At 51.6% G+C, this 16,688-nt stretch overlaps 3 protein-coding genes across 3 annotated transcripts; 2 read left to right on the top strand and 1 right to left on the bottom strand.

The window, feature by feature from the left end:
• The first annotated feature begins 896 nt into the window (after positions 1-896).
• On the top strand, positions 897-2,798 carry LOC120687986. The gene is made up of 2 exons (XM_039970106.1): positions 897-1,034; positions 1,294-2,798. The coding sequence occupies exon 2, from the start codon at positions 1,315-1,317 to the stop codon at positions 2,509-2,511; it is 1,197 nt and encodes a 398-aa protein (XP_039826040.1). The 5' UTR covers positions 897-1,034; positions 1,294-1,314; the 3' UTR covers positions 2,512-2,798.
• A 57-nt stretch (positions 2,799-2,855) lies between these two features.
• Positions 2,856-5,710, bottom strand: LOC120687976 (G-type lectin S-receptor-like serine/threonine-protein kinase At2g19130). The gene has a single exon (XM_039970095.1). The coding sequence runs from the start codon at positions 5,548-5,550 to the stop codon at positions 3,142-3,144; it is 2,409 nt and encodes an 802-aa protein (XP_039826029.1). The 5' UTR covers positions 5,551-5,710; the 3' UTR covers positions 2,856-3,141.
• A 4,498-nt stretch (positions 5,711-10,208) lies between these two features.
• On the top strand, positions 10,209-16,244 carry LOC120695488. The gene is made up of 4 exons (XM_039978723.1): positions 10,209-10,492; positions 11,849-11,913; positions 12,277-14,048; positions 15,825-16,244. Exons 1-4 carry the CDS (start codon positions 10,209-10,211, stop codon positions 16,242-16,244), a joined length of 2,541 nt encoding a protein of 846 aa, XP_039834657.1.
• Positions 16,245-16,688: the final 444 nt, after the last annotated feature.

Here is a 16,688-nt window from a genome sequence, read left to right as displayed (position 1 = left end):
AACAGAAGATGCAGAGAAGATTGGAATTTGGGATTAGTTAGGATTCATCTAATTTGTCTGCTTCAACTCCACAAAGACACAGAATATGTACTTCTATGTCATCTCTTGACACCTGAATATACGATCACTACAAATTCTTGAAAAAGATGCATCCTTCTTTTTTTCCTTGAAATGGCATCAGGAAGGTTTTACTATCTGCTTAAGTAAAACATGCTGCGCAAATCACCTTTCCCAGTGAGTACATATCAGTAGGAGAGTAAAACACCATCAACTAACTCGTATCAATATCAGGGGCAGCGAGAGGAGGCTGCTACGAGCAGGGTAGAATCTCCCCCCGGAGCCGGTTTTTTTTTTTTTTGAAAACTTCGGAGCACCGGCTTAGGGGAGACGGAGACGCTGCGTCGCCCACAGCAGGTAGGAAAGAGCCGTTGCTGTAGGAAGACAAAAACACTATCCGTTCAAATTCAATGGTCCAAAATGAAAAACAAGAAAAGGTCCGAAGCCGGGTGCTCAGTACACAGTCCAAAACGAAAAACAAGAAAAGAATTGAATTTTCCTTGAACAGGAAAAGTCTGCTGCTCATGGCTTCAATGCTGATCGATGATCACTTCGTATAAGGCTATCCACAGCGGATGGAGCAAATGGAGGAGCATTTGTACTGTAGATGCACTGTTTGACACTGTAGGCGCACTGTAGACAGTAAATATGTGAGGGGGTGTGGGAATCGAGGAGGGAGAGGAGCAAATTTGCTCTTGCTGTTGTGGACAGTCTAATGATCCTGTCTTTGCTGCTTGCACAGTTCTACAGTACTCCATACATGATTGCCTGGATGACTCGGTCAAACACCTCTCTTTGGCCATCTCCTCTTGTCCTGTTGCCCAGCGCTGCAAAACCCACACTCCCACTGTCCCACACCCACAGTGCCTCTCCCACTCCGCCCGGCCGCTCCCACCCGAGCCGAGCGGAGCTCGCCGGGACCCTCATCGTCATTCCGCGCGCGCGGCCGCCGCAACCTTCCGCCGCGTCGATTTCTGGTATTTCCCCCGCGCCTCCCTCCTGCTCTAACGCATGCTGCTTGGTGCTTGGCCCCCATCGCCGGCAATGCAGTTCTTGCTTGCTGCCATGTTGCATCGACGCGTGCGGTGGCATTGCCAGTGCACGCGAGGTGCTCGACGCATCGCCCCAGCGCGCGTCGCACCGTATCGCTCCCGGTCTCTTTAGATCCGGACGCGTGATGTAGCGCTAACGCTCGCGTGCTGTTCTTCTGGTGCGTCTTTCTCTGCCCCTCGCAAGGTTCGGCTCGGCGGGCGCACGATGGCGGACGCGACGCCGCGCTCCAGGCATCCGCCGTCGTGGGCCGACCTCCCGCGGGACCTGGCCGGCATGGTGCTCCGCCTCCTCCCGGCCTACGCGGACCGCGCCCGCTTCGCCGCCGTGTGCCCGCAGTGGCGCGCCGCCGCGCGGGAGCTGCCCCTGCTCGCGCTCCCGGACGGCACCTTCTACAGCCTCCCCCACGGCAAGCCCTTCCGCTTCCCTGGCTTCGGCTGCGCCGGCTACAAGAGCGCCTGCGGTGGCAGATGGCTTGTCTTCTCGCGCGACGACGGCTGCTTCTTGGTTGACCCCTTCGCCGGGGCCACCGTGGCGCTGCCTCCTCTGTCTCACGTCCGGCTCCGACCCCCTAATGCGGTGCCGAAGTATGTTCGGCTTCCGGGGTTTAGTATGTTCCACCCTTACGCTACTTGGATGCATATCCAGGACCCTGAGAAGATGCCCGTGATAAATAAGATGATCTTGTGCTCGCCAAACCTTGTCGCTGCATTTGCCGGCTCTACACTCCTCAATGCTGGAAACAACAGTCAGATTATAGTGTGCCAGCCAGGGGCTTCCTCATGGTCGGTACGCGCTAATGACAAATGCGAGTTGTTTGAAGACATGACATTCTACCAGGGAAAGCTCTACGCCGTTGCTAGTGATGAGAACCTCCTTGTCGTCAACATCAGCCAAGACCCAACCACCGGCGATCCACAGATCTCACGAATTGGACAGGTCATCAAGGGTGATCTGGCGCATTCGACCGATACGACAGACGATGCCAAAGGGAAAAAGAAGCTCTACCTAGTCGAATTGGGTGGTGCGTTGCTGATGGTACGCAGGAAGGTTTGCTGCAGAATGGCAGGTGAGACACTTGTGGCCGGACAGAGTGAGTTTGAGGTGTTCAAGGCTGACTTGGAGCACTCACAGTGGGTGAATGTGACAACGCTGGGCGGCGACCACATGCTTTTCCTTGGACGACCATGCTCTAGGGCTATGTCCGCATCTCAGTACGGAATGCCAGGCGACCAAATCTTCTTCTTGGATGATGTTATGGAGAACTGCAAGCAGTACTCGTATGATGAGGAGACCACTTCTGTCGGTGTCTATAACATGAGAAGTGGTGAGGTCTCTTCCCCTCTGTCAATGATCTGGAAACACGAGATGATTCATGCGACGTGGCTGTTCCCTTGGGACTAAGGTGAAGGTGTTGTCTCTGACCGTTGTACGGTGATAATTGCTCCTGCACTAGATGTTAGCTTCATCAGTATTGGTGTGGCCTTGTATTTCTGTGTTGGCTACTTCTCTTTTGGGGATATTTGGTGGTCACTAGTTCTGTGCCTATGCAACCTGTGAAATACATTGAACACACTATTGTCTTATCTTAGTTTGATCCATGACTGGTACTTGTAAGAACATTGGAGTTGACCGTGCAATGCTCATGTAGTGAACTTAATTGTGATGTGCTACCAGTTGGGCTTTGGATTCGTTTTGATGCTCTACCATCTTCTGATGAGAACATTTTTCTTTGAAAGACCAGCTGATGAAAACATAATGGTAGGCACCCACTCTATTGAATAACACGAACAACCTTTTTTACAAAATGAGAATGAAATGTCACCAGGTTTATTTGCTAGGGAAGAATTTCTCCTTGTGTACCAAAAGTTACAGGCACCCTATATATTTGCTTTGTAAGACAATGGCTCTTTCTCTGTTGCATAGAGATCTAGCATGTTAAAGAAAGGTGAAGTTTATATAGGACATAAACTACAATGTTATCATGGGCTGCTAAAAAGCTTTCTTAGGTTACACATAAGTTTGGGGGTAAATCTAATGTCGCAGTGATGTTGGTGATCCTCCTGTGACTGCATTTAGTAACCTTGGTAATGGTGGCATGTCGAGCTCAGAAAGGCCCTCAAGAAACTGCACCACCTCGGCCATGGTCGGCCGGGCAAGCTCATTTTCTTGAATGCACCAGCATGCTACTTTGCAGATTCTTTCGACCTCCTTGAGGTTCACATCACCATGCAATTTTGCATCCAACAGACTTGCAATCTCTCCACTGAGAAGCTTGCGTGCAGCTTGCATAGGGAAAAAGTTTGAATAATCACCATCCTTGAAGTACTCCGGACATGAATTCCTCCTTCCTGATATGATCTCAAACAAAACCATGCCATAGCTGTAAACATCAACTTTAGATGTAACAACAGTTCCGCCAATCCATTCAGGCGCTAGGTATCCAATAGTTCCTCTCATAGTAGTCATGGCATGGCTGAATTCCCTCCCCAAAACCTTTGCCATTCCAAAATCTGCAATCTTAGGTACAAAAGACGCGTCGAGAAGTATGTTCTCTGGCTTGATATCACAATGTATAATGCAGTCCCGACAACTAGTGTGCAAGTAGGCTAGGCCTCTGGCAACTCCAATAGCTATTTGGTATCTGACATTCCAATCCAAAACTGTATCATCAGCCTTAAACAAGTGCACATCAAGGGAGTGATTGGGCATGTATTCATACACAAGCATCCTCTTGTCGCCCTCGCAGCAGAATCCAATCAGTTTGACCAAATTGATGTGTTGGATGATTCCAACTGAATTCACTTCTGCTCTAAACTGCTTCTCCCCTTGATGGGCACCATCCAGCCTTTTCACCGCCAAAGTAACAGAGTCGTTCAGGCACCCCTTGAATACAGAACCGAAGCTGCCTCCCCCCAACTTCTCCGAGAAGTTCTTAGTTGCGCGCTGCAAATCAACATACCGAAACGCGATGATCCCAATGCCACCCTGAGCATCCTCTAGTTTGCTACCAAACCACTTCCCTTTTCTCCTCCAAATCACCAGACCAAGGATGATCACCAGGATTGCAGCGGCAGCGCTAGCGCCAACGGCAACACCAATGACAGCACCAGTGCTAATCCCACTCTTCTTCGTCTCCACACTGGCCATCTCCGCTGCGGCGAGGCGGATGTAAAGGGCCACCCCATTTCTATCAGAAGCAGCACCCGATTGCTGTTTCACATTGTACAATTTGCCATGCCAGATAGAGCAGCTTCCTCCCCCGTAGGAATATGCAGTGCAAGAGCAGTTACCCAGGCACGCCTGCTCGCAATCATCTTCACCTGCAGCAGCCTGAACTTTCTCCGCGCCGTAGGGCAAGCTGACACTTTGCACAGGGTAGAACCTGTCACTTGCACAGCCCAGTGGAGTGTTCCTCATGCACCCATCCGTTCGGTCCCCAAGATCCCAATCCCCGGGCGATCTCACGGAGAAACCCTTCATGCAGCTGCAGGTTTCGTGCGCCGCTTCGTTGCAGACCGTGAAAGGCCCGCAGGTCGCGTGGACATCGCACTGAGCCACCGGCTGCCTGTAATTCACCAGCCAGTCCTGGAGGCTGTCCAGCCATATGCCCACGAGGCCCCGGCCGGAGAAGTCGATCGCCGTGTGCACGATGGCCGTGTCGTTGTGCAGGTAGTAGATGAAGTAGGCCTCTTCGCTATTGTTGACGAACTTGAAGCTCGGCATGACGGCGCCGATCATCTCCGGCGCCAGGCCGAAGTATTTGCCGTTCCAGCTCCCGGTGGACCAGTACTCGACGGTGGAGTTCCAGACGAGATGGCCAACCCCGCTGAAGTCGAACTCCAGGGAGTAGAGGCCGGGGGCCTGGTCGACCGAATTCTTCCTGGAAACCAGGCGGCGGTTGACGCCGGTGCGCTTGTCCCAGCCGATCTTGGCGCCGGCGAAGAGGGTGTCCGTCGGGTGGTCGAAGCTCTGCCAGAAGACGTCGGACGCGTTGGCGGCGCTGCGCAGGACGAGGTTGCCGTCGTCGAGGAGCACGGCGACGGTGCGGGTGGTGGTGGTGTTGGCGCGGGTGGACCAGACGACGGAGCCGGCGGCCGTGGCCCGGTCGCGGATGACCAGGTTCCCGTCGCCGGAGATGGCGAGCTCCGGCGAGGCGGGGTCGACGACGGGGCTGTCGCCGTTGGCGCTCCAGAGCGGGGTGAGCTTGGGGACCTTGTTGAACCATATGCCGAGGTAGGTGTTGGGGGACCTGCTGTCGGCCTTGAAGAAGCCGAGCGCGAACTTGCTGTTGTTGGAGACGAGCCTGGCGCCGGTGCCGGCGAGCCCGTTGCCGGGGGACACCGTGTCCGTGTCCGCGTCCGCGGCGGCGGCGGGGCGCGGCGGCGCGCGCAGGCAGAGGAGGAGGAGGAGTCCGAGGAGAAGGTGATGAGGAGGACGCATGATAGTGAGCCGAGGAATGAGCAGGGGGAAGCGTGGTGGTGGAGGAATGATCGAAGGGGTCCAGCTGTTTAGAGATGGCGCCACTGAGTGAGAGATGAGGTGAGCCCAGGTCGCAGGTCAACGCGGCTCTCCGGTGGGCCGTGGCATGTGGGGTTGGCGCGCGTCCCGATGGGCCAGTGTCAACACGTGATGTGTTCGGCTGACGCTGGAACAAGTTGGAGAAATATATTGTAGCTTATCTGAATATATATACACACACACATATTGTCCTCATGAGGCAGACATGAGCTCTTGGGGAGCAAGAAAGGCTGGCTGTTCTTCTTGTTCTCTTGCATCGTTTTTTAGAGATGGAGAGAAGACATCCATCCAGTGACACTGACTGACACTGTCGCTGCATGCCAAGTCTTAACCCGTACTTTCAAAGAACACGCAGCAAGGGCCGCAGGCTTGGATCACTCTCTTAGTCAGCTTAGGGCCAGCCAGGCAGCGTCGCCGCAATCGGAGACTCACTCCCTTTCACACGGTACGGCACAGTGACACGATCTCGGTAGGTCAAGGAAAGAGGAGTCCGAAAAGGACGCGGGGAGGATGGGGCGAATCGCAAATGGTAGCGCGCGGGAGTGCGGAAAGGGTTGCGAGGGAGTCAAAAGAATCACAGGAGCACATGCACCAAGTTGGCCGCCCTCGGAGTCGTCGTCCCGGCCTGTCCAAGTCGTCGCCCTCCTCTCTCCAGGGTTAACCGAACCGTCGGTACCAAACCGGAGCACATACACAGGAGCACATGCACCAAGTTGTCCGGTTCCGGTTTGAATCGGTACCGGCCAAAATTCAAAATTTAAATTTGAATTCTAAAAAATGAAAAATTCCCAAAAAATTCCTAAAAATACTTCAAGGTGCAACGAATCTAATGGTGTCAAATTTTCTCAAAAATTCATTCGTTTAACATACTTTTCGGGCATTTAAAGTTAAAACAAAAAAAGAAAAAATGAGACGGCCCATTAAGGCCCACTTGATAAACCGGTCAAACCGGCCGGTAAACCGGTATAACCGGCCGGTATACCGGTTACACATGCGATTTTAAATTTGGATTTGAATTCAAACCGGTCAAATCGGCCGGTAAACTGGTCAAACCGACCGGTAAACCGGTCTAACCGGTCGGTATACCGGTACGAACCGGTTGAACTAAGTTTTTTGAATTTAAATTTGAATTTGACCGGTTTCTATCGGTAACCGGTGCAACCGGTCCGGTAAACCGGAACCGGAGCCCGGCGGTTACCGGAGACCGGTCGGTTAGATGAACCCTGCCTCTCTCCAGGGATCCGAGGAGCTAGCTTGGCTTCCGTACGGGAGGCAGCTGGCAGCGCCGCCGCGAAGGCCACGCGGTGGCCGGCAGCCTGGCGGTAGAGGAATTAAAACATTAACTAGTTCGCCAATAATAAGACATCATAAAAAACATGTTTTTTTGCGGTATAAAAAAAAAGAAGGTTTAATTATGAGATTTCCGTAGCTGCTCCAGAAATCTTTGTAGTATATTCGAAAATTATTGAAGTACTCAACGCACACGGTCAGTGGAGCCGGAACCGACTGTCTGTCCGTCTCCCCTTGATCAGTGGTCATCCACGTCCACGATTGTCGCTATCGTGCCGTGTGTTAGAAGCACAATAATAGTATTCTAGTAGAAAAGATTTGGCCAACTGTTCATCGCTCTAGTCTAGCCCACTTGGGGCATTTGGGGTGATTGCTTGGTTGTCCGCGACAGGCCTCAGCCAGGTCGTTGGCCGGCCAACTGGTTATCGCTCTAGGCCTCTAGCAGTCTAGCTGATGGTGGAGGCGACAGGCTAGGTGACGCCGCCACCGCGCGCGGTCGTGGTCGATGTCGAGCGACCTTCTTCTTGGACGATGAGATGGAGAATACTGACCTTAGCACTGATCTGTCGGTGTCGAGAACGGCGAGGTCGGCAACTTCTCGCCGCCGATGGTCTGGAAGCACAAGGTGCTTCTTGCGACATGCATGGCCGTTCCCTTGAGGCTCAAGTGAAGGCATTGCTCTGCCCGCGGTCCGGCAGTTGATTGCTAGTCGTCGGCAACATGTTAGCTGAATCAGCATACATCTCAAGTCTGAACTTTCAGCCCGTTCGGATGGCTGCTGAGAGCAGCCGCGCCTGGGCTGATCAGCCGTTGATCGGGCTTCGTTTGGCCTCTCTCTCTCTCTCGTTCCCGCTTCCCGCTCGCCGAGCCGACTCCCGCTCCAGCCCAGCTACCAGCTGGTTATTTACTCTGTTCTGCTGGCTGCGGCTGGTGCTGGTTGGTTGTGAGAAAAAATTACTGGTGGCTGGTGCTGGTTTAGTGTGAGAGAAAAATACTGTTGGTTGGCTGGAAAAGCAGCCAGCAGAACAGAGTGATTGTCATCCGAACAAGGGTTTTGTTCGTTTGCTAGTGCGACCTGTGTTCTTTGAGGGGGGACTGTGAAATGCTCATGGTATCAGTAGATACACTTAGCCATCTAACCGTAGCTCGCCATACTGTGATCCTGATTCTGATAAACCCGGGACGCCTGGCCTGAGCTCCCAGCTTCAACCAGCTGACCTATTCGAGCCATAAATTTGCCCACACGGCACCATCTTCGCTCGTGATCTGAACCAGCTTTGTTTCGGAGAAAAAAAATGCAAACGTGCTTTCGAATGCTGCAACGCCCATGCGCTGAGCCCGTCCAAATGGTGCACGGCCCGCTAGCCATTGTTGCTTGCGAGAGAAGCCCAAGAATGCGCGGTCTGAGCCCATTTTTCAATTACACGGCCTGCCATTTTGCTAAGGCGGGCTTGGGCCACGCCGCCCGCTCGTCGCAGAAAACATATCCATCTTCCGTAAGATTTTTTCCAACTTACCTTCCAGTGTTTAAGATTCGTGAAAATAATAACAACCCTTGGATCTACCTCAAACCCTAATCTCTTCTCTCTCCCAACCTTCTCTCCCCACCGCCCGCATCGACGCCGCCCCGTGCGGTGCCCCGCGCCCGCACCCCGCTCCGCTGCCGCCCACACCCGCCACGCCGCCACGCGCAGGAAGCGCCGCCGCCGCCGCCTCCCGCGCGCTGCGCCGCCGCCCGCACCCGCTCCGCGCGCTGCTTCCTGCGCCGCCGCCGCCTCCCGCGCGCTGCGCCGCCGCCGCCGCCTGCCTCCGCGTGCTGCGCCACTGCTGCTCGCGCCGCCGCCGCCGCCGATGAAGAAGCTCCATGATGTTCGCCGTTCAACATTCCAAATTCAACATTTTGTGCTTCTAGCTTCAACATTTTATCTGTACAATTTCAACATTTTGATGGTCAAATGTTGAACTAGTTTAATAACATGTTGAATTAATTCTATTAAAATATTGAATATATTTATAGTAGATAATTGAGTCTAAATGAACTTTAAAGATGAATGTCTTATTTATCTTCCAGAAAATACATAGGAGCACCCCGCTCGTCGGGCGGTATTTGACTTTTTTGCTTCCGGCGGCGAGGGCACGCCGGCATCGGGCGAGGACCAGCGATCTCACCTGGTATATTCTTCTTCTTTTTTTTGATAGTATCTCACCTGGTATATTCTGTAACGAGAGAGCGTAATCCTTGACCGTTCTCTAGTATTTTTTTTCAATTGGGTTTCCTCCACTTTCCTGTGCGATTTTGTTTGGGTTCGTGATCAACTCTTTGGAATTTTTTGCAGCAGGGGGTCCCAGCCGGCTGCCGGCTCGGCCGGCCAGCAAATCATGCAGCTTCACGCGGCCGACGGCGACGCGGACTCGCGACTGGGTTCTTGGATCAAGTCGACGACCCACTGGGTAGAGCTGGGACTTGGCCGTGTAGTGTCGGCCCGGCCCGGTCCTTTCGTGCCTCGTGCCGTGTCGGATCTAGATTTCTAGGCACAGTCGGCACATTGTGTCGTGCCGTGCTGACACGATAAGTCTATTATCAAGCTCAAATATGGCCCATGGCACGCCGGCACGTTTTCGTACTGTGCCGGCCCAAGCACGGCCCTCCAGATACTTGCAATTGAATTTATATACATCGATGCAGAAATATTACTATTGCAATTAGAAAGCACATAAACTATCGATGATAGAAAAATTATATGATTTTTTTGAATGAATAATATTTTCTTCCATGGTTGTTGTTAATTAGAAATGAAGATTAACTATCGTAGTAGAACAATAGGCTATGTACCGGCTGATGGGCCGTTTTTGTGCCATGCCGTCCCGAGCACGGCCCAAAATGCGGGTCGTGCCATACAACCCGTCGTGCTGAGATCCTAGACACGGCACGGCCCTCGTATTCGTGTCGTGTTGGCACGACCCAAAATATTTTGGGTCGTGCCGTGCTTTAAGTCGTGCCAAATAATCGTGCCGCAGTCCGTCCAAAAATGACAGCCCAAGTCTCAGCTCTACCACTGGGTAGTCTAGCCCTGGAGGCACTTAGGCGGCACGCATGGTGTTGCGCTTGCGCAAAAGAATCACTGCGTTCGGCTGGTGGAGAGCCCTCCAACCCTACAGTAACTCCTTCTCCCATCCTCCAGCTGTAGCCTCCAGCCACCAGCCAGGTAACAGTATTTTTCTCTCACACAACTCCAGCTCCAGCCTGCCGAACACAGTGAATGGAGGCTTCCGCGGGAGTCAACACAGCCATGGCGCCGACGAGCACCGGCGCCGGGGAGCACCGCGTCCTCCAGATGCCGGCGGCCGCTGACGGCGCGGGACAGGGCCAGGTCGTCGTCGTCGTAGGCACGCCGGAGAAGCCGCTCAACTGCTTCGTTCGCTCGGTGGCCGTGATGGAGAGGGTCGGCAACGCGCTCGGCACGCTGGCCTTCACGTGGGCGACCGTCGTCCTGCTGGGCGGCTGCCCCACGGTGCTCCGCGCAGTCCACGACTTTTGGTTTGCGACGACCATAGTTTTCCTTGAAGCCGCAAGGTATGCCGCCGTGACAAACTTTATCCTACCTCGATCGATTTACACAATTGCACTACCGATCGATTTGTTGCGACAATTATAAATAATGAATTTTCATCAACTGTGCTGCATTGTTATTATTATTATTGTTTCTATTTTTTCTAGGAAAACATTTGATATTAATTATTATAGTTGAACCCAAAACTAGCCTCAAGCATGATACCGTTTGAAAATAAGGAACGGTCCAATTTACATCCTCGAACAATGACAAAATTTTGATTTTCAACCATCAGCTATAAAATCGGATAACGAGGATCATCCAACTATTAAAAATAGATAAATTCCACCCATTGGGTGGTTTCAAAATAGTTTTTAATTTTGTGAAACCTAAAAATATTCCAAGTTTTGACTAAAAACTTATAAGTATTCATTGTAAATAAAAATGTAATGGGTGCCAATATATTTTTTTAAAATGTGGCCCATCTACTAGCACCATACTTACCAGCTACTCGGATCCAATTTTTATCATATTTCTAGTATTTATTTTCTTGTAGTTATACCTATTATATTTTAATACATAATATTATAACACATATATATATTATATTTTTAAAAAAATTGGTATCAGTTTCATAATTATTTGATTTAAATTAAAGGACGAGTTTTTTCTACACTCGCGTGTAGCTACTCTCATCATCATTATACCATCGTGTGTATGTCCGCATACTTATTTATCACTTTGAGTATGTTCATATACTTATTCTAAGATACTTCAAAGGTATATACATGATAAATTTCAAAAGCAGTCATATTTTTTAAATATACTATGATTACATCTGAGTATTAGTATATAAAATAAGTATGTCAATATACTCTATGTGTGGTCACATACCCAACATATATATCATCATAAATATTCTAGTATCAACCCATACTCCGTGTACATATTTTTTGTTGGATTAGATACGTCATGTATCATAAGATACACATGTGGGAGTAACTACAAGCGAGTGTAGAAATGAATTTTCCTTAAAATAAATTAGTTTTATAATTCTTTATATATAAACAGATTTTTATAATTTTTTTAAAAAATACAAAACCACCTTTAAAGCCATCTAAAAGGCCAAATTTGATCGATAGTTGGACGGCCACCATTATTTAATTTTGTATTCAATATTAAAAATTATAGTTTTTATAATAGTCGAGAGTATAAACTAAACTTTTTATTTGAAAATAATACTGATGATAAGATGTTCTCTTTCTTTTCCGGCCATTTGCTGCCTTGATCTGCATTTCTTCTTCTCGATCATCCCTTAGATACACGAGCTAGTGTCCATCTGTGGACTGCAATACTGCCTTTATTTGACTGCACTCTAGGCACTACTTCAGGATGTTCAGCCGCAACAACAAAGTGGATTACCGACTGTTCTTCCATACCAGAGGTGCTCTTAGACCTCTTGGCTGGAATGGCCTTGTCATCATCGTACTCGTTTCCGATATTCTGAACTACCTGCTCGTGATGATCCGGAAGAAACCGCCCATCCCTATAGGGTTGTACTACTTGATTATTATTGTTAGCATGCTAATACTAACTGCCGCGATCAGTCAGCTTCTCTCTTCACGAGCTCTAAAACTGGTGTTAGCGAAGACACCGCTGCACCGCGCCGCATCTCTATGCGTCCCCTTAGTGGCTGTCCTCCTGTTGGCTCCCTCTGTACGCCGAGAACGCTACCACAATACGACCAAGGTCACCATGAGGAACACAATGTCCAGGTGGACATGGTTTCATCTACTATTTCTATCAGTGCTTCTACTCACCATCAGCCGCCTACGCTTCCAGAAAATCACCAGGCTGTTGGACCGTGCTCTGGGCAGTAAGCAAGTGTTTTGGCGTCGACTGATGCTGAACCTGTGCATGGTCGCTGCCCTGGTGCTGACGGCGACCGTGCATGATCACCAATACTACCGGAGCTTCGTCATCGCGTACCAAGCATCAGCGGTATTTGTCGTGTCATTTGGCAACCTGCAAATTCCAGCTGCAGCCATACGTATCACGCTCTCACTGCTGCGCCTGGTACAGCATGACTACGGCGATGAAGATGATCCAAACAATCCAGCCAATGCAAACCTCGCGCCATCTCTGAACATCTTCTACGTGATGGTGCTCGGCCAAGGGACACTTTATGTCATCGCCTGCACGCTCGAGATCTTCTCGTTTATCTCCCGGAGATCCCTCATCCGTCGCGGTGGATTCAGAGGTCAGTGGGCAGTGGAATCCATCGACCTGTACTACAGCTATGCCTTGGAAAAGTGCATGGAAAGGGATGTGCTTGCTCCAAAGAAGACCAGCCTCGTCAGGTTTGCCATGGATTCCCTAAACTCAGACTCGCCCAAGATGCAGCTCCATGGGATCAGGATAATGCACAGCCTCCTGCAGAGGGAGCCGGCCAGGACACGTCTCCTTTCGAAGCTTACCACTTGTGCCAAGACGATGGCCACATTGATCAACATGCTGGACTGGACAAGCCTGGAGGACACAACCGTCAGGTTATCTGTGGCAGTGATCACCGCTGAGATTGCAAAGAGCCTCAGAGTCGTGACAATCCCCGGGACAATTCAGGTAGTGTCTACTCTTTTGGATGATGGGAACCAACAGAAAATTGGAAACCCACTTTTGACTCCCATCGACAGCCAAGAGGAAAAACAAGACACAGTTTCAGACAATGGGAACCGACTGGAAACACGAGACCACTCAACCTCAAACGTTATCATTGGCACACAAAACACCTGGGTATCCAGATGCTGGGAGCGGATTTATGAATTTTGGCCGGTGCCTCAGGAGGAACCATTGACGGAGCAGGACCTTCTGCCTGCAGTCGGCATGTCAATTCTTCACAACCTTGCAAGCTGTGATCCGGACAACTGTGTGGAAATAATTAAAGCAAGTGGCCTCGTTGTGAAAATCATAGGATTTACTAACTACTGCAGAAGTAACACCATGTATTCTGACACCCAGCGGAAGGTCTTGGTGAGCTCATCTCTGAAGGTTCTGTACAGGCTCATAAGCGTTGAAGGGGAAGTCGGCATAACGCTGCGGCACAATGTTTGTAAAAATCCCTTCCTACTGAGAAACCTTGCAGAAATCCTCGGAGACAGCATGAGGAGCCAAGAATTGAGGATACTGGTGGCAGGAATCCTGAGAAACCTTGCCATTGATGTGAAAACAAGGCAAGCGATTGGGCACATCAAATTGATCATTACAAGGTTGATGACAGCATTTGTCACTCCGGATGGACCCTCAAGTACTGAATCTGATTGGTTGCTACGGAAGGTCTCCGGGCAAGCACTAGCAATACTGGCAATGGACAGTGTCAAAAACTGCTTGGTTATGTTAAGGGAAACAAGGCATGTATTTGTGAAGGAGCTCACAGCTATAATCCATGTTTATAGGTACAGGTTTGTGGCAGCTAGTTTGTTGCGGAGTATGTGCCTGCACGCTCGACCTGAGCTTAAAGAGTCAGACCTGAAGGAATTATCTTGGGAAAAGTCTATTTTTCAACCTCCAACAGTCACGTTAGTCCGGATTTCAACATCGAATTACGAAATCGGACACTCTGGGTCCTCGTACTGTCAAAACCGTCCAAATTACCCCATTGAGTACTGTAGCAAGCGGTTTCAGGAGCGGTTTTGCCGACGTGGCACGCGGGGCCCACATGTCAGTCCACGTCACTGCTCATTCCCTCAATGACATGTGGGGCCCACTTGTCACCTCTCTCAACTCCTGCCTGCGCGCCGCATTCCTCCGCGGCGACGCCGGCCTCCCACCCCGTGCGGTCGTCGTCGTCCTTGCCGGCCTCCCGCCGCTCCGCTCCGGACGGCGGCGCCTCGTCCCCATGGCCGCTCCACCTCCTGACGGCGCGCCTCAACCCCGCGGCCGGCCGCTCTGCCTCCCGCCGGCTGCGCCTTGACCCCGCCGCTCCGCTCCGGACGGCGGCGCCTCGTCCCCATGGACCCCGCCGCTCCGCTCCGGACGGACGGACGGTAGGCGTCCTCGCTCCCACGCCCTCTCCGCCTCCGTCCGGCGGCGCCTCGTCCCCGCAACCGCTCCGCCTCCCGACGGCCGATGGTAGCCGCACGAGCGAGCTTGCGGGCGCGGGGACCCACTTGTCATCTCGCTCCATGGACACCGGCAGAGCTCGCGCGCGCCTTCGTCACCGCGGAGCTCATGCGCCGCGTCCACAGCCGAGCTGAGCCTCGGGCCGCCGCGCCTGTGCGCGCCTCTGGCCACCGCGTCGCGTGCGCCTCCGGCTGCCGCGGAGCTCATGCGTGCCTCCGGCGGCCGCATCCTTTCATCGCCGTGGAGCTCGCGAGCCGTGTCCGCCGCCGAGCCGAGCCTTGGGCCGCCCGTCTGCGCACGCCTCTGGCTGCGAGCCGGGGCCGGGGCCGGGGCTGACGAGGAGGAGGATGGGCCCGACGCCAGCGCGGGAGGCCGTAGCGGCCGGCGCGAGGCGGAAATGGGGAGGGGCGTCGACAGCCAGGCGGGCCAGCGTGAGGCATTAGGCGGTGGCGGCGGTGGGAGAGGAGGCGGCGGCGGTGGGAGAGTAGAAGTGGGGCCCACCTATCATTGAGAGGGAAGAAAAGGTTGAGGTGCTGACGTGGACTGACTTGTAGGCCCCCTGTGCCACGTATGCAAAACCACCCTCAAAACCACTTGCTACAGTGCTCGAGGGGGTGATTCGGACGGTTTTGCCAGTTCGAGGGCCTAGGTTACCCGATTTCGTAGTAGGAGGTTGAAAAACAGACTTCTTGACTAGTTCGAGGTTGTAAAATAGACTTATCCCAATATCTTACATCTTGAGAGAGGTGAGCTCTACTGATTCAGTATTCAAAAGTTGATAATGTAATTTACCATTGGTCTATATGTGAACTTGAAATGAATTCTTTAATTTTTTTTTAACTTATAAGCTGTACTGTGAGATGTTCTTGCAGCTGGATACTTGGTTTTGTTTTGGCCGGCCTAGTTGCTCTTGACAATTGTTTCTTTTATTATGGCTGAGGTGTTCTACTCTAGGTGATGGTTAGGCAAGCATAGAGTTAGCACTTTGTTTTCTTAGAAAAATAGACTTAGACTTGGCTTCGTCCAGTGATTCCAAAGTACCACAATACATAATGTTAACTACAATGTGTAAAAGTGTACAGTAGCGAAACTAACAAAATGAATCTGAACATTTTAGATTAGGAATTTACTAAATTGTTATAACTATAGTTTCTAAAATTTTGTTGGCTTGTCATTCTAAGGGGAAAATTTTTTAACTGATCGCTGACTTACAACAAGCTGCTGCTCTCATTGCAGGTGTTGGAAAGAGTAATGGTAGTAGACGGCGCAGAATTAGATATCCTGATTTGCCTTAGTTCACAGATATGCAAAGCCATTCCCGAAGACTTCACCCGAGAGATGGAAGATGGTCGCATCAAGGACAGATTCGTGAAGCGGCTCGTCGATGCGCTGAACGCAAGCGTAGAACCAAGCCCTTGTTGCCCCGGGATCAGGAGGGCGATACTGGAGCAGGCAGTAATCATGATGGAGTATGACTCCCGTTATGCAAGCTGCTTCAGTGATCACGGCATGGCGGAAGCAGTGTCGTTGGTGGAAGAGACAGCCCTGGATGCTGAAAACTACACCCTCTTCCTCGGTGATGTAGGGCTCACCGAGGGTGGTGAACCTCTTTCCTCGGTTGTGGCAAGAGCCAAAGAGCTGTTGGCTGTCCATTGAACAGAGAAAATTGTGTTTTTGGAACTCGAAACGTTGTGCTTCGCTATTTTAGGTCGACTTCGCTAAAACGATCTTTGAAACATTGGCTCTTTGCTAAACATGACATTTGCTCCTTTTAATCAATTTGGTAAATTGAAATACATGTATTTGCACCCGAGCCTTTTGCCCTTATGCCTGAACCCTACAGACTACAATCGATCGCTGGCCTTGGCGACGGCGGCCGCAGCGCGCCGCCCGCTGGCCTTGCTGCGACGGCGGTTGGCCTTGCCGCGCGGGTCGACACTAGCCGCAGCGCGCCGGCCGCTGGCCTTGCCGCAGCGCTTCAGCATCTCCCGCCTCGATGGCGAGCGACGCGGAGCCAAGGGGCTGCTGCCCTAACTGCAGCGCGCCGACCTGCAGAAGCACGAACGCCCCTCGTCGCCTACGACTGTGAGCATGCTGGAC

This window comes from Panicum virgatum, chromosome 2K (assembly GCF_016808335.1).
Source record: "Panicum virgatum strain AP13 chromosome 2K, P.virgatum_v5, whole genome shotgun sequence".
NCBI lineage: Eukaryota > Viridiplantae > Streptophyta > Magnoliopsida > Poales > Poaceae > Panicum > Panicum virgatum.
This window is presented reverse-complemented; position numbering and strand designations above follow the sequence as displayed.